Source organism: Parambassis ranga, chromosome 2 (assembly GCF_900634625.1).
Source record: "Parambassis ranga chromosome 2, fParRan2.1, whole genome shotgun sequence".
In the NCBI taxonomy this organism is placed as follows: Eukaryota; Metazoa; Chordata; class Actinopteri; family Ambassidae; genus Parambassis; species Parambassis ranga.
The window spans coordinates 2,015,525-2,033,358 of NC_041023.1; the positions used below are offsets into that span (position 1 = coordinate 2,015,525).

The window sequence follows — 17,834 nt, forward strand, 5'->3', positions numbered from 1 at the left end:
TTACACAAGTCTTCTTTCTGTTACTACAGCTCGAAACAAACACACACGAGTTATTTGTCCACTGTTTTATTTCAGTTTGTGACAAAAGCTGTAACACAACTATGATAGCTTAGCATTGCTCAACAGTGCCATCTTGTGGTCAGAGTAGATGAGGACAGCCATTTCATGAAAACTCCTCACCAGCAACAAAGATTTACCACAACAGGCATTAAGAAACACAGCTGACAGGTTGTTTCTTTTTGTGTAAAGACAGGGTTTTATTCCATCTTTCATTGGAAACATTAAATAGAACTTTCATTTCAGGATGACAAGACAGGTACATTTGTATTTTGACATGTTTTACAAACCAAGTGCTCCTAACCACACAACTCCTTTTTGAATTTCTTCTCTTCTTGGATGTTTACGAGTGCTCCTCAGCCAGCTTCTCAGCTTTCTGCACCACTTCCTCGATGGGGCCGACCATGTAGAAGGCCTGCTCGGGCAGAGGGTCGTACTCACCTGAAGGGAAATGAGTAAATTAGGACAGATCACATATTTTAAGTAGACCATAGGTTTTTTAGTCATGAGAGACCCAACACATACCACCAAGGATGCTCTTGAAGCCCTTGATAGTCTCCTTGAGGGGCACCAGCTTGCCCAAATGACCGGTGAAGACCTCAGCCACCTGGAAGGGCTGAGACAGGAAACGCTGGATCTTACGGGCGCGGGCCACGGTCAGCTTGTCCTCCTCAGACAACTCATCCATACCCAGGATGGCAATAATATCCTGCAGGGATTTGTAGTCCTACAGAGGGAAGCATTTGAATGTTAGCCTGATGGAAGTAAAGCTGACCCAATCAGAACACAAACAGTCAAGTCCCACACCTGAAGGATCTTCTGCACACCACGGGCGACGTCGTAGTGTTCAGCGCCGACGATGTTTGGGTCCATAATACGGGAGGTGGAGTCCAAGGGGTCGACGGCGGGGTAGATACCCAGCTCAGCGATGGCACGGGACAACACGGTGGTGGCGTCCAAGTGAGCGAAGGTGGTGGCGGGGGCAGGGTCAGTCAGATCATCAGCGGGCACATAGATGGCCTGAGAAGACAGAATTCAGACTTGATGAACAGAATGTTTTTCATAGCTCGTCTTGCGTCAGCTTTCACTGCTCAAACTCTACCTGCACAGATGTGATGGAACCCTTCTTGGTGGTGGTGATTCTCTCCTGCATGGTACCCATGTCAGTGGCCAGGGTGGGCTGGTAACCCACAGCAGAGGGGATACGACCCAGCAGGGCAGACACCTGAGAGAGAAGCAGGCGAGTTCAGTCGGGACCTGGGATGCAACTCAATTTGAAATTCAACATGTGGCTGATGTTACAGACCTCAGAGCCAGCCTGTGTGAAGCGGAAGATGTTGTCGATGAAGAGCAGCACATCCTGACCCTCCTGGTCACGGAAGTACTCGGCCACGGTCAGTCCGGTCAGAGCCACTCTGGCACGGGCACCTGGGGGCTCGTTCATCTGTCCGTACACCAGCGCCACCTGTCGGAGGACAAGGTCGGAGGTCAGCGAGTGACATCTTGCTACAGTAGGTGTGTCTTTTATTTACAGTGGCGTTCCACAGTTCCACTCACCTTGGAGGTGGTGTCCTTCAGGTTGATGACACCAGACTCAATCATTTCATGGTACAAGTCATTTCCCTCACGGGTACGCTCTCCCACACCAGCAAACACAGAGTAACCACCGTGGGCCTTAGCCACATTGTTGATCAGCTCCATGATCAATACAGTCTTGCCCACACCAGCACCACCGAACAGACCTGCAGGAAAACACCGTGTTAGGATGAAAGGAGCAGTCAAAGGATGTACATCAGCCTTTGTGTTTCAGCACATACCGATCTTTCCTCCCTTAGCGTAGGGGGCCAGCAGGTCCACAACCTTAATGCCAGTGACCAGGATTTCCTGCTCCACACTCATGTCGGTGAATTCAGGGGCTTCAGCATGGATGGGGGCAGTCCTGTAGGAAAACAGGTAAACATATGAGCTAGGTTCACAGACGAACATTTAAAAATAAACCGTTTGAAGTGAACTCACTGTTTGGTGGAGATGGGACCCCTCTCGTCAATGGGCTCGCCGATGACATTCATAATCCTGCCAAGGGTCTCAGGACCCACTGGGATTCTGATGGGAGCACCGGTATCCAAAACTCTCTGTCCACGGACCAGACCTTCTGTACCATCCATAGCAATGGTACGCACTGTGTTCTCCCCTGAAACAGACGGAAGTTAAATTTAATTTTAGCTGTATTTGTAGGGAATTAGCTGCAGTCATCCACATGACTTACCAAGATGCTGTGCCACCTCAAGAACTAGCCTGCTGTCACGGCCGGTGACCTCCAGGGCGTTGAGGATGGGTGGAAGACCCTCATCGAACTGGACGTCCACAACGGCACCGATGACGGCCACGATGCGGCCGGTGGCGGCGCTGGCAGCGGCGGCAGGTGCGACATAGTCTCTGCCTGTGAAGTGATCCACACAGTGAGTGCATGTAGTTCAGAGCCGGACATGTGTGTTCCAGGCGTGACCTTCCGGCACCGGGTCCACTGAGGAGCACCACACAGGACAGTGTGCGTCTCCTTACTTAGCCTCAATGTCAAGATGTTGTGGTTAAATAATACTTTTAGCAACAACATAGTGCTTTTGTGAGACCGGTGCGATCTCTAACGAGCTAATAGAGCTGTCTAGATAACGTCAACACGCACAGTGACAGATGAATGAAGCGTCCGCTAGCTTACCTTGCTAACGCGGCTAATATCAGCGACACACTCTCAATGACAAATGAATACATTCCACCATAACAGTGGCGGTTGTGTTATTGCTAGAAAACCTAAAGTGCGTGTGACGACCGTCTAACCTTTGCCATCCTGCAACTTGTGAAGCTAGCTTAGCAGCTAACTCTGCAGCCTCACACCGCCTCATGTCATTACACAAAGGTCATTCCTGCTGGAACTAAAAGGAGCACAGTCTGCCTACTTCCCGATGCAAGACATCCATAAACATTAGCATGTGTTCACATCTGTACTGATTTTATATACTTGACTCATTTTAATAAGTTTAATTTTTGACATTTGAATATTGAGGCCTTGCTGCACCGCCGGTAGGACAGTCAGCGTGTTGCTAGCAGCAGCTAACGTTAGCATCCCCGGTGCCCTCTTCTGACAGTGGCGTAAATGCGTCTTTTTCCCTAAAAACAAACACCAAACATGCAGGACTTACGTGAAAGGACGGCCGGGGATCCGATGAGAGCCTTCAGGGGCTGGACCCCAGGCTTAAGAGCCTGCAGAGCCCCGGTGCAGCAGCGTCCCACAGCTCCTAACATGGTCAAAATGGCTGAAGGTGGAAAGAGACGGAGGAACTCGCAGCTTTATAATGAATGACCGCTGCGTCGAAGTGCGCCTGCGCGCAACGTCAAAACACCAAACTGCGCATGCGTACATGTTAAGTACACCCAGCTGACATTCTGCCCTCCACAGTGCTGGCCTGTTTGACAGTAAATGTGACTTCTGAATGACAAAGAGGTACTTTTTCACACATTTAGAGTTAAAGATCATTTTATCGCAGGTGGTGTATGTGTTCCAGAGGTTTCACACACTAGATAGAAAGAGCTTTCTGCAGCAACACCACCATAACATTTGTTGTTTGGACTCCATGGTTTGCTCCTGTAGGTCACTCACAATGCAGAACAGTGTGAAGCAGGAAATTAAACCACATTAATCATTAACATGATTGTTTCATTGATTGTTTATTTTCCACAGTATTATTAGAAATTATAGAAAACTAGTAATAAATTGTAAATAACATATGATCTAATCTGCATATCAGTTTTATAGTGGGTGTTTTGAGACATTTAAGTAGGTGTGTGCTTAGCATGCTAGCTTCTACACTGACAGTGCGAACAGGTGGTTCAGCAGTCTGCTAGCAATTGAGCTAAACAGGCAGCATGTCATTTAGCAGTGTTTGACCACATTTTAATTTCTACAGTAAATGATGCAGGTGTACAAGTCCTTTAATTTAATCAGCCTTTACTGCAGTGCAGTCTGATATCTCCTAGCACAAACCAGCTCCATGTGTACTTTGTCTGTGGAAGCAGGCTGCTCTATTATTGCTCGTCTTTGACCTTTCACACACACCTACCATCTGTGTCAGGGACAGATAGGGCGGCCTTGGCCATTGTTACAGGAACACACATCTAAAGCTTGTTTGAGAAGTGCATTGTTTACTGATGTACTGAAGCCACTACATACAGAGTTTATGCATGAAATGGACGGAGGTTTATTTTAACTGCTTCGCAACAGGAATGGCTTCCAGCTGCAAGATGTAGTCACTGACACGGGTCGGCATGTATGACAGCGGCAGCCAGAAGAACTTAGCGTCCCAGCCTGGCGAGTAGCGCGTGCGGGGCCGGACGGCGGACACGGCGTGCTCCATGCTGCTGACCACCTTCATCAGATCAGCATCGCTCATCTTGCCAAGTTTCTCTGAGATCATTGCTAAGGCTAGAAGAGGGAAATGATGCATGAACATCAGGTCATCATGAACAGAAGTGATGAGCAGGTGAGGCTCACCTTTCTGCAAATACTCAGGCCCGTAGTCGTCTCTGACGTCGTTCGGGAGTCTGTCCCACAGCATTTGGACGTTTTTGCTCAGGATGTTGCTGTCAGTCACGTTTGTTTTGAAGAAGCCTGGCTCGATGCAGAGGACTCTGACGCCAAAAGGTGCCATGTTTATCCTGAGAAAGATTTGTTCAGCAGTAAATTAGTGTTGACTCACTGACAAATTATGTCAGTGTTATGTGGTTATGTAAATGGTTCACCTCAGGCTGTCGTTGAAAGCTTCCACGCCGTATTTGGAGACGGTGTACGGACCTCCGGTGGGGCTGATCCTCCCGAACACGCTGGCGACGTTCACCACCCTTCCCCGGGCCTTCTTTATGAGCGGCAGGACGCTCAGGGTCACGCTGATGACCCCGTTCAGGTTCACATCCAGCATGGATTTGTAATCATCGATAGTAAGCCAGTCACACGGTGCAGAGGGAACGGAGACGCCCGCATTGTTCACCACAGCCCACAGGCCTAGGATTAGCATGCAGAGAACAAATATCTGTAAGGCTGAGCACTGACACCTAGCACTTATAACAGCACCGGTTCTTCCAGTAAGAAAAACAAACCTCCAGGTTTCATGTTAGACTGGTACAGGATGTGCCTGGCTTTAGTTAAGATCTGGTATAAATAAAAACATTAACCTGTGTCCAGGTTGATAACTGAGAGCAGCTGCAGCTCTTCAGAATCTTCATTGTAAACTAAATTATTCAACCTCATGGTGGTGCTATAACAAAATTTAAAGTCCCACCGGAACTCATCTACAAAAACAAACAAGTGACACACACTCACCACGCTCCCCGACTTTGTCCTTGATCATCGCTGCCACCTTGGCGACGCTGTCCTTGGACCTGACGTCCAGGTGAGTCGTGGTCAGGTTGCCGGAGCAGGACTTCTTCAGCTCCTCCTCGCCCTTCTCAGTGAAACATGCAGCGATGACTCTAAAGCCCTGTTTGTCCAGATGGCGGGCCAGGAGGTTGCCGAAACCAGTGTCGCAGCCTGTGATGTACACATACTTGCTGCCCCTGTCAGACACCCTGGGCAGCTCTTTGACCCAGCGGTACAGGTAGTAGAGGAGCACCAGCCCCAGAAGGTACAGATACATGGCTGGAAGTGAGACACACACGGTCAGGCAGGAGGTTCCAAACAAACAAATGATGTTTTCCTTTGAACAAAATGGTTCCACCTCCAGTCTGATTAACAATGAATCCACAAAACACTGTAAATAATCTGTGCATACAGCATCATGTTGCTGTTTCGTAACAGGGTGGAGAGTCCTCTGTGTGCGTCTCCTGGCTTTTGTTCTTCAATAAAATACACATGTATTCTTGTTTTTCTCATGATTAAAGATTAAACAGTCCAAATGAACTGGTCTCACCTGCTGTGTGGCTCTTGGACCGGGTGCAGGGCTTCTGGCAGCTCTTACTCTCTCTAGGAGCAGGACAGGAAATAACACGGTCCTGAGGATTTCATCAGAGGGGGCAGAACCAGCGTTGTTAAGAGCTGCAGGTCAGGTGCCCCCTGGTGGTGAGCAGAAGCACAGCTGTGGGTGAAGAAAGGAGAGGACTGTTTAATAAAGAACACACAAAGAAAGAAAAATAAAAAGTGCATCAGGGGAAAACGTATAGAATTATGAACTCAATAGTGATAAATACATCTATAAGACAAGCTAGACCTTAACCTGAATGTGGAAACTGATAAGGAACTGATAGGAGAAGCCAGCAGTCCAGAGTTCAGGCTCTCCAGTCTGAACACAGCCGAGCGTGATGGTTTAATCTTTTACAACTCTATACAACACATTTTTACTATTTTATAAAACAGTCACTAACAAACAATTAGTGACAGATAGACGATAGAAGCGAACACTATCATCAAATGAACAAAACAGGAAAGTGGATTCTGGAGAAAAGAACATTACAGTGAATGGTCTTTGTTTCCTGTTATTACTTAAATCTTATCTTATACATTTTATCCACCAGGTGGCAGCAGCACTGTGTGGTGATTTATTCCTGTGCTGTGCAGATGCTGCGTTCAAGCACCTCCTCAAAGAATTCTGCTGCAAACACAACTCTCAGGTCTAAAATAAGACTCACCAAACACCAAATCTCTCTTCTCCTGACACTTCTGAATGACCTTCTGTTCTGTATATGTGCAGGCATGCATGCCCAACCATCTCTGAATAAATAATATAAAAATGCATGTTGTGATACATAATTGAAGTTTGGTTTATAAATGAGAAATATGTGCATGTTTATATTAAAATATAAAATATGATTTTTAATCTTTAATGGCAGCAGAAAACATAAAGAGAGCGCCTGAGGAAGACTCGGTGTCTCTCAGATCTTTCACTGTGCCGGCTGTGAGTGTGTTTGCTCGGCGTGCTTTGTATACAACATGAAGCTGGGAGAGGTCAAAAACCTTGAGTGCAGATAAATGTCACGACTCCACCCGTCACAGGAAGCCTGGCCGCTATGAAAGATTCAGACCAGCTGATTTAAAATGTGTATGTTTATTAAATGATGTGTGTCAGAGTCACAGGCTGTAAAGGACTGCTCTCACTGTGTTCACTCAGGCTTTGGCACTTAAAGCTAATGAACCCCGGCTGTAATTAGGTCCTCAAAAAGTCTGCGGGCACATCAAATCCTCTGCCAGGGTCTCGAAAGCAGAAAGGCTTTTCCACCAAACACTCCTTCATTGCACTACCTCGCTCACTAGATGGTAAATAATTACTGACACATGGTTTTGAGTTAATATCTAAAAGACTGCAGCTATTTAAAGCGGTTGGTTACCTGTGTTAGTACATCTGTCACATTCAGCTCGTAGTGATGCAGAGGCTTAATGTTTGCTCGGCGAGGTCATCGGCCTTTTCCAGCGGATAAACCGCAGGGACACTTACCTTTAAACAAAGCAGTCCAGCCCAAAACTCCAACCCAACCTGGTCAATAACAGCAGGTGGAGCTCAGAGAGTCAGCGACAAGCTGCCAGGACCGCAGGACGACAACAGCTGCGAGCCAGGACTGCAGGTTCGATCTGAACTCATGAGCATCTTCAACCAGAGCTGCTGAGGACTGATCGGTGAGCTTCTGCTGTTCAGAAGCAGATAAATGTCTCAAGATTCTGAGAGTGAGAGTCTGTTTGTGTGCAGATGAGTCAACATGCCGTCGGGATCAGTGAAACTGCAGAGCATCAAAAGACTGGGGCAGGACAACCAGAGCTATGAGGCCTCAGATGAAGGTAACTTTATCAACAAGGGAGAGGGAGAAACGTGGAAATGTTGATTTCAATGACACGTGTTATTATGCATTCCAGAACCAGTCGGCTCCTACATGTAAGTCTACATTTACATCATTTTTTTTACTTTGTGTATCTTGAATTGAAATCAAAACAACTTGGTCAGGTTCAGAAAATGTCCCACGTCATCTGTTTTATTTATTTTCTTCACGTAGGACCATGTCAACGTCCAAGGAGGGTGAGAAGTAAGTCACAAAAAAGCAGCAGCAGACCTAAAGAATGTCCCGTCTCTGTGGATGCGAACTGACCGTCCTTCTGTTTCAGAGCCCAGGGAACTGCAGAGCAGCCAGCCATCAGAGTCGGCTTCTTCCAGCTGGTAAACCACTTCCAGTTTGCACCACAATAATGTCTTCCAGAGACGTCCCCACCGTAACATGAGTGTTATCTGTCGCCCAGTTCCGCTTTGCCACGTGCAAAGAAGTGGTGATGATGCTGGTGGGCAGCCTGTGCGCGGTGCTGCACGGCTCGGCGCAGCCCCTCATGCTGCTGGTGTTCGGCCTGCTCACCGACACCTTCATCGAGTACGACATCGAGCTCAACGAGCTGAGCGACGACCGCAAGGAGTGCGTGAACAACACCATCCAGTGGAAGAGGAACTACACGGCGGGGCTGGTCAACCAGTCGGACTGGAGCCTCATGAACAGTTCAGGTTTGGGGCAGTCCTGTGGGTAAGTGGGCTGTGAGAAATTCATGAGATGGAGCTTTTCTGCACATCGAATACAGTGTCAGATGTGATTTTACATGTGTGCTGTGAGACTTTGTATGTATGAGTTCCTTCCTGACTTCCAGGCTGCTTGACATTGAACATGAAATGACTCTTTTTGCCTTCTACTACGTTGGAATTGCGGTCGCTGTGTTCTTGCTGGGATACTTGCAGGTTCGTTTTTAAATGTCATGTTGTCTTTCTGCATCTCACGGCTTCTTCAGAGGTTTTTTCTTTCATATCAACATCAACAAAAGAAGCGTAACCTGCCTGTGTGTCGACTGACAGATCTCCCTGTGGGTGACAGCTGCTGCCAGGCAGATTCAGATCATCAGGAAAATGTACTTCAGCAAAGTGATGAGGATGGAGATCGGCTGGTTTGACTGCACCTCCGTCGGGGAGCTCAACACTCGCATGTCAGAGTGAGTGTTGAAGGCCTGACGTCGGTCTGGAGTCTCGCTGTGTGTATTACATCAGTTATGTGTGTGTGTAACAGTGACATCAACAAGATCAACGACGCCATCGCGGACCAGGTCTCCATATTCGTGCAGCGCTTCACCACCTTCGTGTGTGGTTTCTGCATCGGCTTTGTGAAGGGATGGAAGCTGACGCTGGTCATCGTCGCAGCGAGTCCTCTGATTGGTATAGGAGCCGGTCTCATGGCTCTGGTGAGACTTATTGGCCGCTCATGATTGGTCCTGACCTCACCTGCCGTCTGTTGACTTGACTTCTCCTCTTCATCAACTAGTTCGTAGCTAAGCTAACAGGGATGGAGCTGCAGGCCTATGCCAAAGCAGGAGCTGTAGCCGATGAGGTCCTCTGCTCCATCAGGACTGTAGCGGCTTTTGGTGGAGAGAAAAAAGAAGTGCAAAGGCAAAAACAGTTTGATGAAAGATGAGCACAGATGTGTGTTGTTTTCTGCTTTTATTGAGATGTTTTTCCGTCTGTAAAGGTATGACAGGAACTTGATCTCGGCGCAGCAATGGGGCATCAGGAAGGGTCTGATTATGGGCTTCTTCACTGGATATATGTGGCTGATTATCTTCCTGTGCTACGGTCTGGCCTTCTGGTACGGCTCCACCCTGGTGGTGGACACTGCAGAATACACCCCAGGAACGCTCCTGCAGGTATCACACATCACAACGTGCATGCCGGATGCGCCCTTTCCTTCTTTTTCATGTGCAAATGTGACTTCTGCAGGTGTTTTTCGGTGTTCTGATAGCAGCCATGAATCTGGGGCAGGCCTCTCCGTGCCTGGAGGCGTTCGCAGCAGGCCGTGGAGCTGCTACCATCATCTTTGAGACCATTGACAGAGTGAGGATGCTTCACACGTGACTTTTTTTTACATGTGAAACCACAGTCTTTTAATCAATGATGTCATCAGGAGCCGGAGATCGACTGTTTATCTGAGGCTGGATACAAGCTCGACAGAGTCAGAGGAGATATTGAGTTTCACAACGTGACCTTCTACTACCCATCCAGACCTGAGGTCAAGGTACGTGCATGCTTCTACATCCATTATGGAGCATCACAGAAAACCAAACTCATGTGGACTCTGTTTCAGATCCTGGACCAGCTCAGTGTTGCAGTGAAGCCAGGTGAGACCACGGCCTTCGTGGGTCCGAGCGGAGCGGGGAAGAGCACTGCCATTCAGCTCATCCAGCGCTTCTATGACCCCAAAGAGGGCATGGTAGGGAGATTTCCTCGATACACTGCAGCTGCCACCTCCTCCAGTCCCCTCTGAGCTTTATTCTTGTCTCTAGTTTCAAAAATAATGGTTCCTCAAGGACAGAAACTAGCAGAAACGAGCACCTGTGCCTTTCCTCTCAGGTGACGCTGGACGGCCATGACATCAGAGGGCTGAACATCCAGTGGCTGCGTTCTCTGATCGGCATAGTGGAGCAGGAGCCTGTGCTGTTTGCTACAACCATTGCTGAGAACATACGCTACGGTCGACCCGGTGTCTCCATGGAGGACATCATTAGGGTGGCGAAAGAGGCCAATGCGTACAACTTCATCATGGACCTACCACAGGTGGAGACAAGTTTAAAGCAACATGCACAGTAGTAGAATCACTGATCTAATGTTGATTTTACAATCCACAGACGTTTGACACCTTGGTGGGGGAAGGTGGCGGTCAGATGAGCGGCGGGCAGAAGCAGCGGATCGCCATTGCTCGGGCGCTGGTCAGGAACCCTCGCATCCTGCTGCTGGACATGGCGACGTCCGCCCTCGACAATGAGAGCGAGGCCATAGTTCAAGAAGCCTTGGATAAAGTACAGACCAGATATGAAATGAAGTGTGTGTGTGTGTTCTTCCTATTAAATCATTTCCTCGTAGGTTCGCATGGGTCGCACCACCATCTCCATCGCCCACCGGCTGTCCACCATAAAGAACGCTGACGTGATCGTCGGCTTCGAGCACGGACGTGCGGTGGAGAGGGGCAAACACAACGAGCTGCTGGAGAGGAAAGGCGTGTACTTCACTCTGGTCACCCTGCAGAGTCAAGGAGACAAGGCTCTGAATGAGAAGGCTCGTCAAAGTAGGTCCAACCTTCAGGACACTTTGAGACCGCCTGTGTCGCGTCAGTGTGATGATCTACCTTTGGATCTCTCAAAATAGTGGCTGAGAATGAAGAAGAGCCAGAGAGGCTAAATCTGAGCAGAGCAGGCAGCTACCGGGACAGTTTGAGGTACCACGCCTTCGTCACTATTAGCATTAGCCTCTGTCACTGGTACAAACATCCAGTCATGCACTTCCTTCCAGAGCCTCCATCCGCCAGCGATCCAGATCCCAGCTGTCCAACATGATCCCAGAATCCTCTGTTTCCATCACCGGAGACCTCGACCCCAATACCTACTCTGTGTCAGATAAATCCAAGGTGTGTGTCTACATCCACTTTTAAGTGTTAAGTGTGGTGTAGAGTCATTTAAAAATGCTTTTTTTGTATGCCCAGAACGCCGTCCCAGAGGAGGAAGAGGAGGAGCCGGTGGAGCCAGCTCCGGTCGCAAGGATCCTGAAGTACAACCTACCCGAGTGGCCATACATGCTCTTTGGGTCCTTTGGGGCAGCGATAAACGGAGGCGTCAACCCCGTCTACTCTCTCCTGTTCAGTCAGATTCTGGCGGTGAGCTTCGATCAGTGAATGAATTCACAGCATGAACGTAAACATGTGATGGTTAACGTGTTTTTTTTTTACATGCAGACGTTCTCAGTAACAGACCCTGTGGCTCAGAGGAAGGAGATTGACAGCATCTGTCTGTTCTTTGTCATGGTCGGCGTGGTCTCCTTCTTCACTCAGATGCTGCAGGTAGACTTCTTCACTGCTTCTTTTACCTTATTACCTTCCATGCATGAAAAACATCTTCCTCCCATCTGCAGAGGTGCTGCTCTATAATGAATTATTAGTTCTTACCCCTGCTGGGGATAGACGACAAAGACACTCTCTGTGTTCATGTGTGTCTCCAGGGTTATGCCTTCTCTAAGTCTGGAGAGCTGCTGACCCGCAGGTTGAGGCGCCTCGGCTTTCACGCCATGCTGGGCCAAGAAATTGGCTGGTTTGATGATCACAGGAACAGCCCCGGAGCTCTCACCACACGTCTGGCGACTGATGCCTCTCAAGTGCAGGGGGTGAGTAACAGCCTCGATGGAAAAAGTCATTCAGCCACAGTGAGGCTTTCACCTCATGTTAGCCACTTCTGTGATTCTGTCAGGCCACGGGCTCGCAGATCGGCATGATCGTCAACTCTCTGACCAACATCGGCGTGGCCATCCTCATGTCCTTTTACTTCAGCTGGAAGCTGACGATGCTCATCCTCTGCTTCCTGCCGTTCCTCGCTCTGTCGGGCGGCTTCCAGGCAAAGATGCTGACAGGTTTCGCCAAGCAAGACAAGCAAGCCATGGAAGCTGCCGGACAGGTCAGACGTCATCCAGAAAAATCTGTTCATAGTGTCTTATCAGCTCCGACAGCGTCTATTTCAGGCTCTGACGTTTAAAGAAGACTCCCAAGCTGAACTCAGATGTGACTATAACACCCCTCCTCACTGCTCTTGTAATGTGGGAGCCTCCCATACTTAAGATGCAGTCATGGTACTAAGAGGCGCGGCAGATAAAAAAACCTCTGGACAATACAGCAAGAGCCCGAAAGTTCACAGTCAAAGAAAGAAAGTGTTCAAAAGTCGATTTACTGTGAACTTCCTATCTTAATGATCTTGATGCAGTAAACCACACCCACCCCAGTAACGTGGATTAAATGAAAATTTAATGATCCCTATGGGGGAGAAAATTGGCTGACTGCAGCAGCTTATAAGGGAGCATAGATAAGAACTCAGAAAGTCCTTTATCTGCTTCTCTTAAGCACTGTGTCATTTAATCAAGACGTTTTATTTGCAGATTTCCGGGGAGGCCCTGAACAACATCCGCACCGTCGCCGGCCTGGGGAAGGAGCGCAGCTTTGTGGACATGTACGAGGCCCAGCTGGACGCTCCGTATCAGGCGGCCCTGAAGAAGGCCAACGTGTACGGAGCGTGCTACGGTTTCGCACAGTGTGTGGTCTTCCTGACCAACTCCGCCTCCTACAGGTTTGGAGGTTATCTGGTGAAACAGGAGGGGCTCCATTTCAGCCTGGTGTTCAGGTAACGATAGGAAAACTGTGTGTGGGGTGAAAGCAGCACGTGCCGCAGGAGGAGGTGTCAGTGTACTTGCTGTGTTAGAGGTCACAGTGTATCTCTGGTCTCCGGCAGGGTCATCTCAGCCATCGTCACCAGCGGCACGGCCCTCGGCAGAGCCTCCTCTTACACCCCGGATTACGCCAAGGCCAAGATATCAGCGGCACGTTTCTTCCAGCTGCTGGACCGCGTGCCTCAGATCAGCGTCTACAGTGACAAGGGAGACAAATGGGTACGGAGGAATACGTGTTGAGTGCTCAGAGAGTGTATCAAAAGCCAGATGAAAGCCTTTTGCTTTGTATATTCACTTTACATCAGTCATAAAAGAGAGATCAGAGGAGAGATAAAAAAAATATTTTAGCATGAATGTTAATGAGAATTGAGAGACAGCGATGCCTTGTCTGGACAGTAGGTGGCACCCTGACACTCTAACCTTTGCACTCCATGTTTTCAGGATAACTTCCAGGGAAACATTGAGTTCATTGACTGCAAGTTCACCTACCCCACCAGGCCAGACATCCAAGTCCTGAACGGCCTGAATGTGTCGGTGAGACCCGGCCAGACGCTGGCCTTCGTGGGCAGCAGCGGCTGCGGGAAGAGCACCAGCGTGCAGCTGCTGGAGAGGTTTTACGATCCAGATCACGGCAGAGTGGTGAGAAATCACAAATGAACTGTCAACAGACAGAAATAAGGCCAGTCAGGCCTCCAAACATTCAGTGCAGTTCCTGTTAGCTGGAGCATGTAGCAGCGACACTCATAGCTCAGGAGAACCAAAAACAGCCTGAAAAACAAACTTAATGTGGAAAAGCACGAGCTGCACGACCTCTTCTTTAATGTCAGACATCTAATTTTAGGTCATATGTAAAGTCTGCTCCCCTCTCTCGTGGGATTCATTGATACTTTGAGCCTCTTTGTCAAAGTCAAACCTGTAATTTGTCACCGTCAAAGAATAATTGCTGGACACTCGGCGTACGTGGTGATTTCAATTCATCTGTCAGTCCAACATTTATGCTGACTCTGTGCTGTGTTATGTTTTTAAAAAGAGGGGCACTCTACCCAGACTGTCTTTGTGCCAGTAAGGGACTCCTGCCAGGATTCCAACAGCCTTAATTGAGTTGGAAGTGGTTTGGAAACGCGCAGTCCTGATTCTCTGTCTGAGATTTAAAAGGACACGATCACCTCTGCACAGTTAGCAGAGGAATTACAGTAGAGATAGTGGTATGATAGCTCATTAGGTGGATTGTATTTCCAGTCTTTGATTATTAAACTGCTTTCCCCTAATGGTAAAATCAATTGCTTCCTGCAGCTGATTGATGGCCGCGTCTCCGGTCGCGTCAACGTGGCCTTCCTGCGCTCCAAGATTGGCATCGTCTCCCAGGAGCCCATCCTCTTTGACTGCAGCATCGCCGAGAACATCAAGTACGGCGACAACTCGCGGGAAATCAGCATGAACGAGGTCATCTCCGCCTCCAAGAAGGCCCAGCTCCATGACTTTGTCATGTCCCTCCCCGAGGTACTGAGGACATCTTTGTGTGCGTGTGATGTTTGTGGTCGGCGGAGGCAGAGCCAGCGGGGTTAAAATGAAGTTTGCTTAGAGAAAACAGGTCTCTGAGTCAGCAAAGGCAAACAAAGAGGAGACTCAGGCAAACAGGAGATGATGATTCTGTCATCAGGTGTGAAGTAGTCCATGCAAAAATGGATGTTTAGAAATGTCGATTCGGCGGCTGATACATTTTCAAAACGCTCAGAGCAACTGTCTGAGCAGCTGCAAAGGAAATTAATTGATGCTACAAAGCAGAGGAGGCTATAAAAAGACATCAGAGTGCTTCCAGTGTCGTTTTCGAAAAACATCAACAGTTTCTGCATCTTTCCCTACCTCAGAAATACGACACCAACGTGGGCGCCCAGGGTTCTCAGCTGTCTCGTGGTCAGAAGCAGCGCATCGCCATCGCCAGAGCGATCATACGTGACCCCAAGATCCTTCTCCTCGACGAGGCCACCTCCGCCCTGGACACAGAGAGCGAGAAGGTACGCTTCCTCATCAGCAGCAGCAGCAGCAGACCCTGATCCGCCTCTTCCGCTGAGTCCACAGTGCAGCTGCTTGATATTCTCCGGGCACAGAGAGCGAAGAGAGCAGGCAGTTAATTATTATTATCATTAACATCATTATCATTCATCATCTCTATTATTATCACTAGCAGCTCACAGTTCATACCAAGCCTCCAGTAGAGCCTCTTTAAGATGAATATGGTCTGAGGGCCCATCCAATATCTTTTCCAGCTCAAACGGATGAAGCACGCTGAGGAGCAGAGAGGCCGCCGCAGCGCACCGATCCCCCGAACATGCTAATGATAGTAATCAACGCATGATTGTGAAATTGCTATAATTGTGCAGCTTGTGTATCTGCTGTGTGGGAGAACTGCTGAAGGCTCCTGCCTGTGCCACTGCTTAATGTGTGTGTGTGTGTGTTTTCACAGACCGTGCAAGAAGCCCTGGACAAAGCCAGAGAAGGCCGTACCTGCATCGTCATCGCCCATCGCCTCTCCACCATCCAGAACTCTGACATCATCGCCGTCATGTCCAGGGGCATTGTGATCGAGAAGGGAACGCACAACCAGCTCATGGCCTTGAAAGGAGCCTACTACAAACTGGTTACCACGGGAGCGCCGATCAGCTAAGACTGGGAGTCTGCCACCGTCTGAAATCATACAAGAAAGAAAGTGACACACCGATTCACTCTTACAGTATTTATTTGTGTTTTTTTCTCCTTACCCAGGCAACTAACTGAACGAACCTGCTTCTGCACATCAGTCCAATTATTAGCAGCAATATTTGTGTAAACTAAAATTCTGATGTCCATCATTGTCCTCCTTAGCTTAGCATCAGGTTTTCTGTACAGTAAAGCCCTTGTTCTTGTTGTTTTGTTCATGTTTCAGTAATCATACATTATTATTGTGTTTTAAAATGCGCTGAGACCTTCTACACATCTCACCCGACCTATGATTTGTATTTACAACAAGCAGAGTAAATGTTTCTACCTGTCAACCGGTTGATATGCTCATAACAAAGACAGCGTCGCTCTCGGGAACGCTTCCTCGGTGGGATGATGCTCGGCGGGGCCTCCTACTGCGTGAGGATGATGCCGTGTGGCAGCTTTTCAGGGCTCAGGCAGGTTTTTTGTGTATTAGAGAGCTGCTGCAGGCTTTTTACATAAACTACACCACAAATAAGCAGAATATTTAATCTCCTGATCGTCAGAGTGCAGACGTCAGACACACTCCATCCAGTCAGTGGTAATATGCGATCACACCACAATGACCTCTGGGAAATTGAGTCCTTAATCATGACATCTCCAGACCCAGACTGCCGGTAAATTAGCATTCCTCAGATGCAATCTAATCTAGCAGCTTCTGCTGCCAATTCATCCAGCGAGAGGACAGCGTTTGACTTTGTGTCATGTAATGTCAATGCAATTCTGATTGATGAAAACAGCCACTGGAGGTGGAGGAGCGGCGGCGCCGTGCTGGGTGTGAAGCTGATAAGTAAGGTCCTCGGTGTACAGACAGAATATTACACTGACACTCAAAATGTGCAGGTGGATTATTGGATGCACCCGTCATAAGTGCATCCTCCTCTTAATTTCCCATAAGGATCGTTTGTTTTAGTGTCTGTCTCTCTCTGAAGGACAGTCAAGAAGCCATTAGAGCTCACTGTGAGGACGACCAGCAAACTGGCTGGCAGTAAATAAGGTTTGTTTTGTCTCGTCAATACCTGGTGTCTTCAGTCAGACAGGAAGTCTAGCTCTCCATAAAGTCCAATAAAACTGAGATTTCAGCAGTCATTGTAAAATAAATCCTTTCTTGAAGATGTATAATCAACCAGAAGTGAAAAGGAATTACAATGTAACATGAGCCTAATTTAATTTTTTAATGATGGCACTCATTACCATTATAGCTTTTCATTATCGTAATCATTATTACAGCAGCAATAACAGAGTAGCTGTGGCCACGGGGACGGCACGGGGCCTGGAACAGAGCAGGGAGGATGTAATGTAGTGAGTCACTCATTAATCAGAAGGAAGAGGGACACTCGGAGTATGGATGCTAACCAGCTAGCTGCAGGTCGTGTGATACTATTTTGCACCACTAGATGGACCAGTCCTGATCGTTAATGGACGTCACCCTCAGGCTGACCTTCCTATGTTCTGATATGTGTGTAAATGAACACATTTTACATCCATTGAAACTGAATTAAAGTCCCTCTTCATCTTCATCTCCACTGCTCCTCCCTCCATGAGCACACCTGATAAAAATCACAATTATAAAAGCAAAGTCACAAATGATGTTGGGTTCTAGTTTATCTCTAACAGAGACATCCATGTGCTAATTTAGGATTCTGCAGGGAGGCTGTGTGGCTCAGCTTGAATGAAGCGTGGACCTCTGTCCTGCTACATAACAGGGCTGTGATGCGTTACATCAAGGTGATTGTTTTCTATAATAGGATTCCGGGTGCATGTTGTCATTTTTAGTCCAAAAGA

The 17,834-nt window shown here is 48.2% G+C and overlaps 3 protein-coding genes across 4 annotated transcripts; 1 reads left to right on the forward strand and 2 right to left on the reverse strand.

Annotated features, from left to right (window-relative positions):
- Positions 1-229: 229 nt before the first annotated feature.
- atp5f1b (ATP synthase F1 subunit beta) lies at positions 230-3,411 on the reverse strand. Its single transcript, XM_028400887.1, has 10 exons — positions 3,255-3,411; positions 2,324-2,497; positions 2,074-2,248; positions 1,875-1,996; positions 1,615-1,799; positions 1,364-1,522; positions 1,160-1,282; positions 865-1,077; positions 583-784; positions 230-498 (listed from the first exon to the last, which is right to left on the reverse strand). The coding sequence occupies exons 1-10, from the start codon at positions 3,355-3,357 to the stop codon at positions 401-403; spliced, it is 1,554 nt and encodes a 517-aa protein (XP_028256688.1). The 5' UTR covers positions 3,358-3,411; the 3' UTR covers positions 230-400.
- Positions 3,412-3,992: 581 nt separating this feature from the next.
- Positions 3,993-6,162, reverse strand: LOC114432703 (retinol dehydrogenase 7-like). The gene is made up of 5 exons (XM_028400888.1): positions 6,015-6,162; positions 5,429-5,743; positions 4,852-5,110; positions 4,604-4,767; positions 3,993-4,534 (listed from the first exon to the last, which is right to left on the reverse strand). Exons 2-5 carry the CDS (start codon positions 5,739-5,741, stop codon positions 4,311-4,313), a joined length of 960 nt encoding a protein of 319 aa, XP_028256689.1. The 5' UTR covers positions 5,742-5,743; positions 6,015-6,162; the 3' UTR covers positions 3,993-4,310.
- A 1,367-nt stretch (positions 6,163-7,529) lies between these two features.
- LOC114432701 (bile salt export pump-like) lies at positions 7,530-16,342 on the forward strand. 2 transcript variants are annotated; one of them, XM_028400884.1, is made up of 29 exons: positions 7,530-7,711; positions 7,782-7,870; positions 7,946-7,964; positions 8,083-8,112; positions 8,192-8,243; positions 8,324-8,595; positions 8,717-8,804; positions 8,919-9,052; positions 9,127-9,298; positions 9,379-9,503; positions 9,583-9,757; positions 9,831-9,944; positions 10,015-10,125; positions 10,195-10,320; positions 10,461-10,664; positions 10,736-10,906; positions 10,971-11,172; positions 11,253-11,322; positions 11,397-11,511; positions 11,587-11,757; positions 11,836-11,940; positions 12,099-12,260; positions 12,344-12,547; positions 13,023-13,264; positions 13,373-13,529; positions 13,752-13,949; positions 14,604-14,810; positions 15,179-15,325; positions 15,775-16,342. In XM_028400884.1, exons 2-29 carry the CDS (start codon positions 7,792-7,794, stop codon positions 15,973-15,975), a joined length of 4,053 nt encoding a protein of 1,350 aa, XP_028256685.1. In that variant the 5' UTR covers positions 7,530-7,711; positions 7,782-7,791; the 3' UTR covers positions 15,976-16,342. The 2 variants fall into 2 exon arrangements, with proteins under 2 accessions (XP_028256685.1, XP_028256686.1); XM_028400885.1 differs by having other exon boundaries at positions 7,540-7,659.
- The last annotated feature ends 1,492 nt before the right edge of the window (positions 16,343-17,834 follow it).

Excerpts from the sequence above, each read along its gene's own strand:
- atp5f1b (XM_028400887.1), bottom strand. The coding sequence starts at position 3,357 with ATGTTAGGAGCTGTGGGACGCTGCTGCACCGGGGCTCTGCAGGCTCTT. Across the intron at positions 785-864 it reads GTGTGCAGAAGATCCTTCAG|GACTACAAATCCCTGCAGGA; the intron begins GTGTGGGACTTG and ends TTCCCTCTGTAG. Across the intron at positions 499-582 it reads CTTCAAGAGCATCCTTGGTG|GTGAGTACGACCCTCTGCCC; the intron begins GTATGTGTTGGG and ends ATTTCCCTTCAG.
- LOC114432701 (XM_028400884.1), top strand. The coding sequence starts at position 7,792 with ATGCCGTCGGGATCAGTGAAACTGCAGAGCATCAAAAGACTGGGGCAG. Across the intron at positions 9,758-9,830 it reads CCCCAGGAACGCTCCTGCAG|GTGTTTTTCGGTGTTCTGAT; the intron begins GTATCACACATC and ends TGACTTCTGCAG. Across the intron at positions 11,941-12,098 it reads TCTTCACTCAGATGCTGCAG|GGTTATGCCTTCTCTAAGTC; the intron begins GTAGACTTCTTC and ends GTGTGTCTCCAG.
- LOC114432703 (XM_028400888.1), bottom strand. The coding sequence starts at position 5,741 with ATGTATCTGTACCTTCTGGGGCTGGTGCTCCTCTACTACCTGTACCGC. Across the intron at positions 5,111-5,428 it reads GGACAAAGTCGGGGAGCGTG|GCCTGTGGGCTGTGGTGAAC; the intron begins GTGAGTGTGTGT and ends TGCTAATCCTAG. Across the intron at positions 4,768-4,851 it reads GCTTTCAACGACAGCCTGAG|GATAAACATGGCACCTTTTG; the intron begins GTGAACCATTTA and ends AATCTTTCTCAG.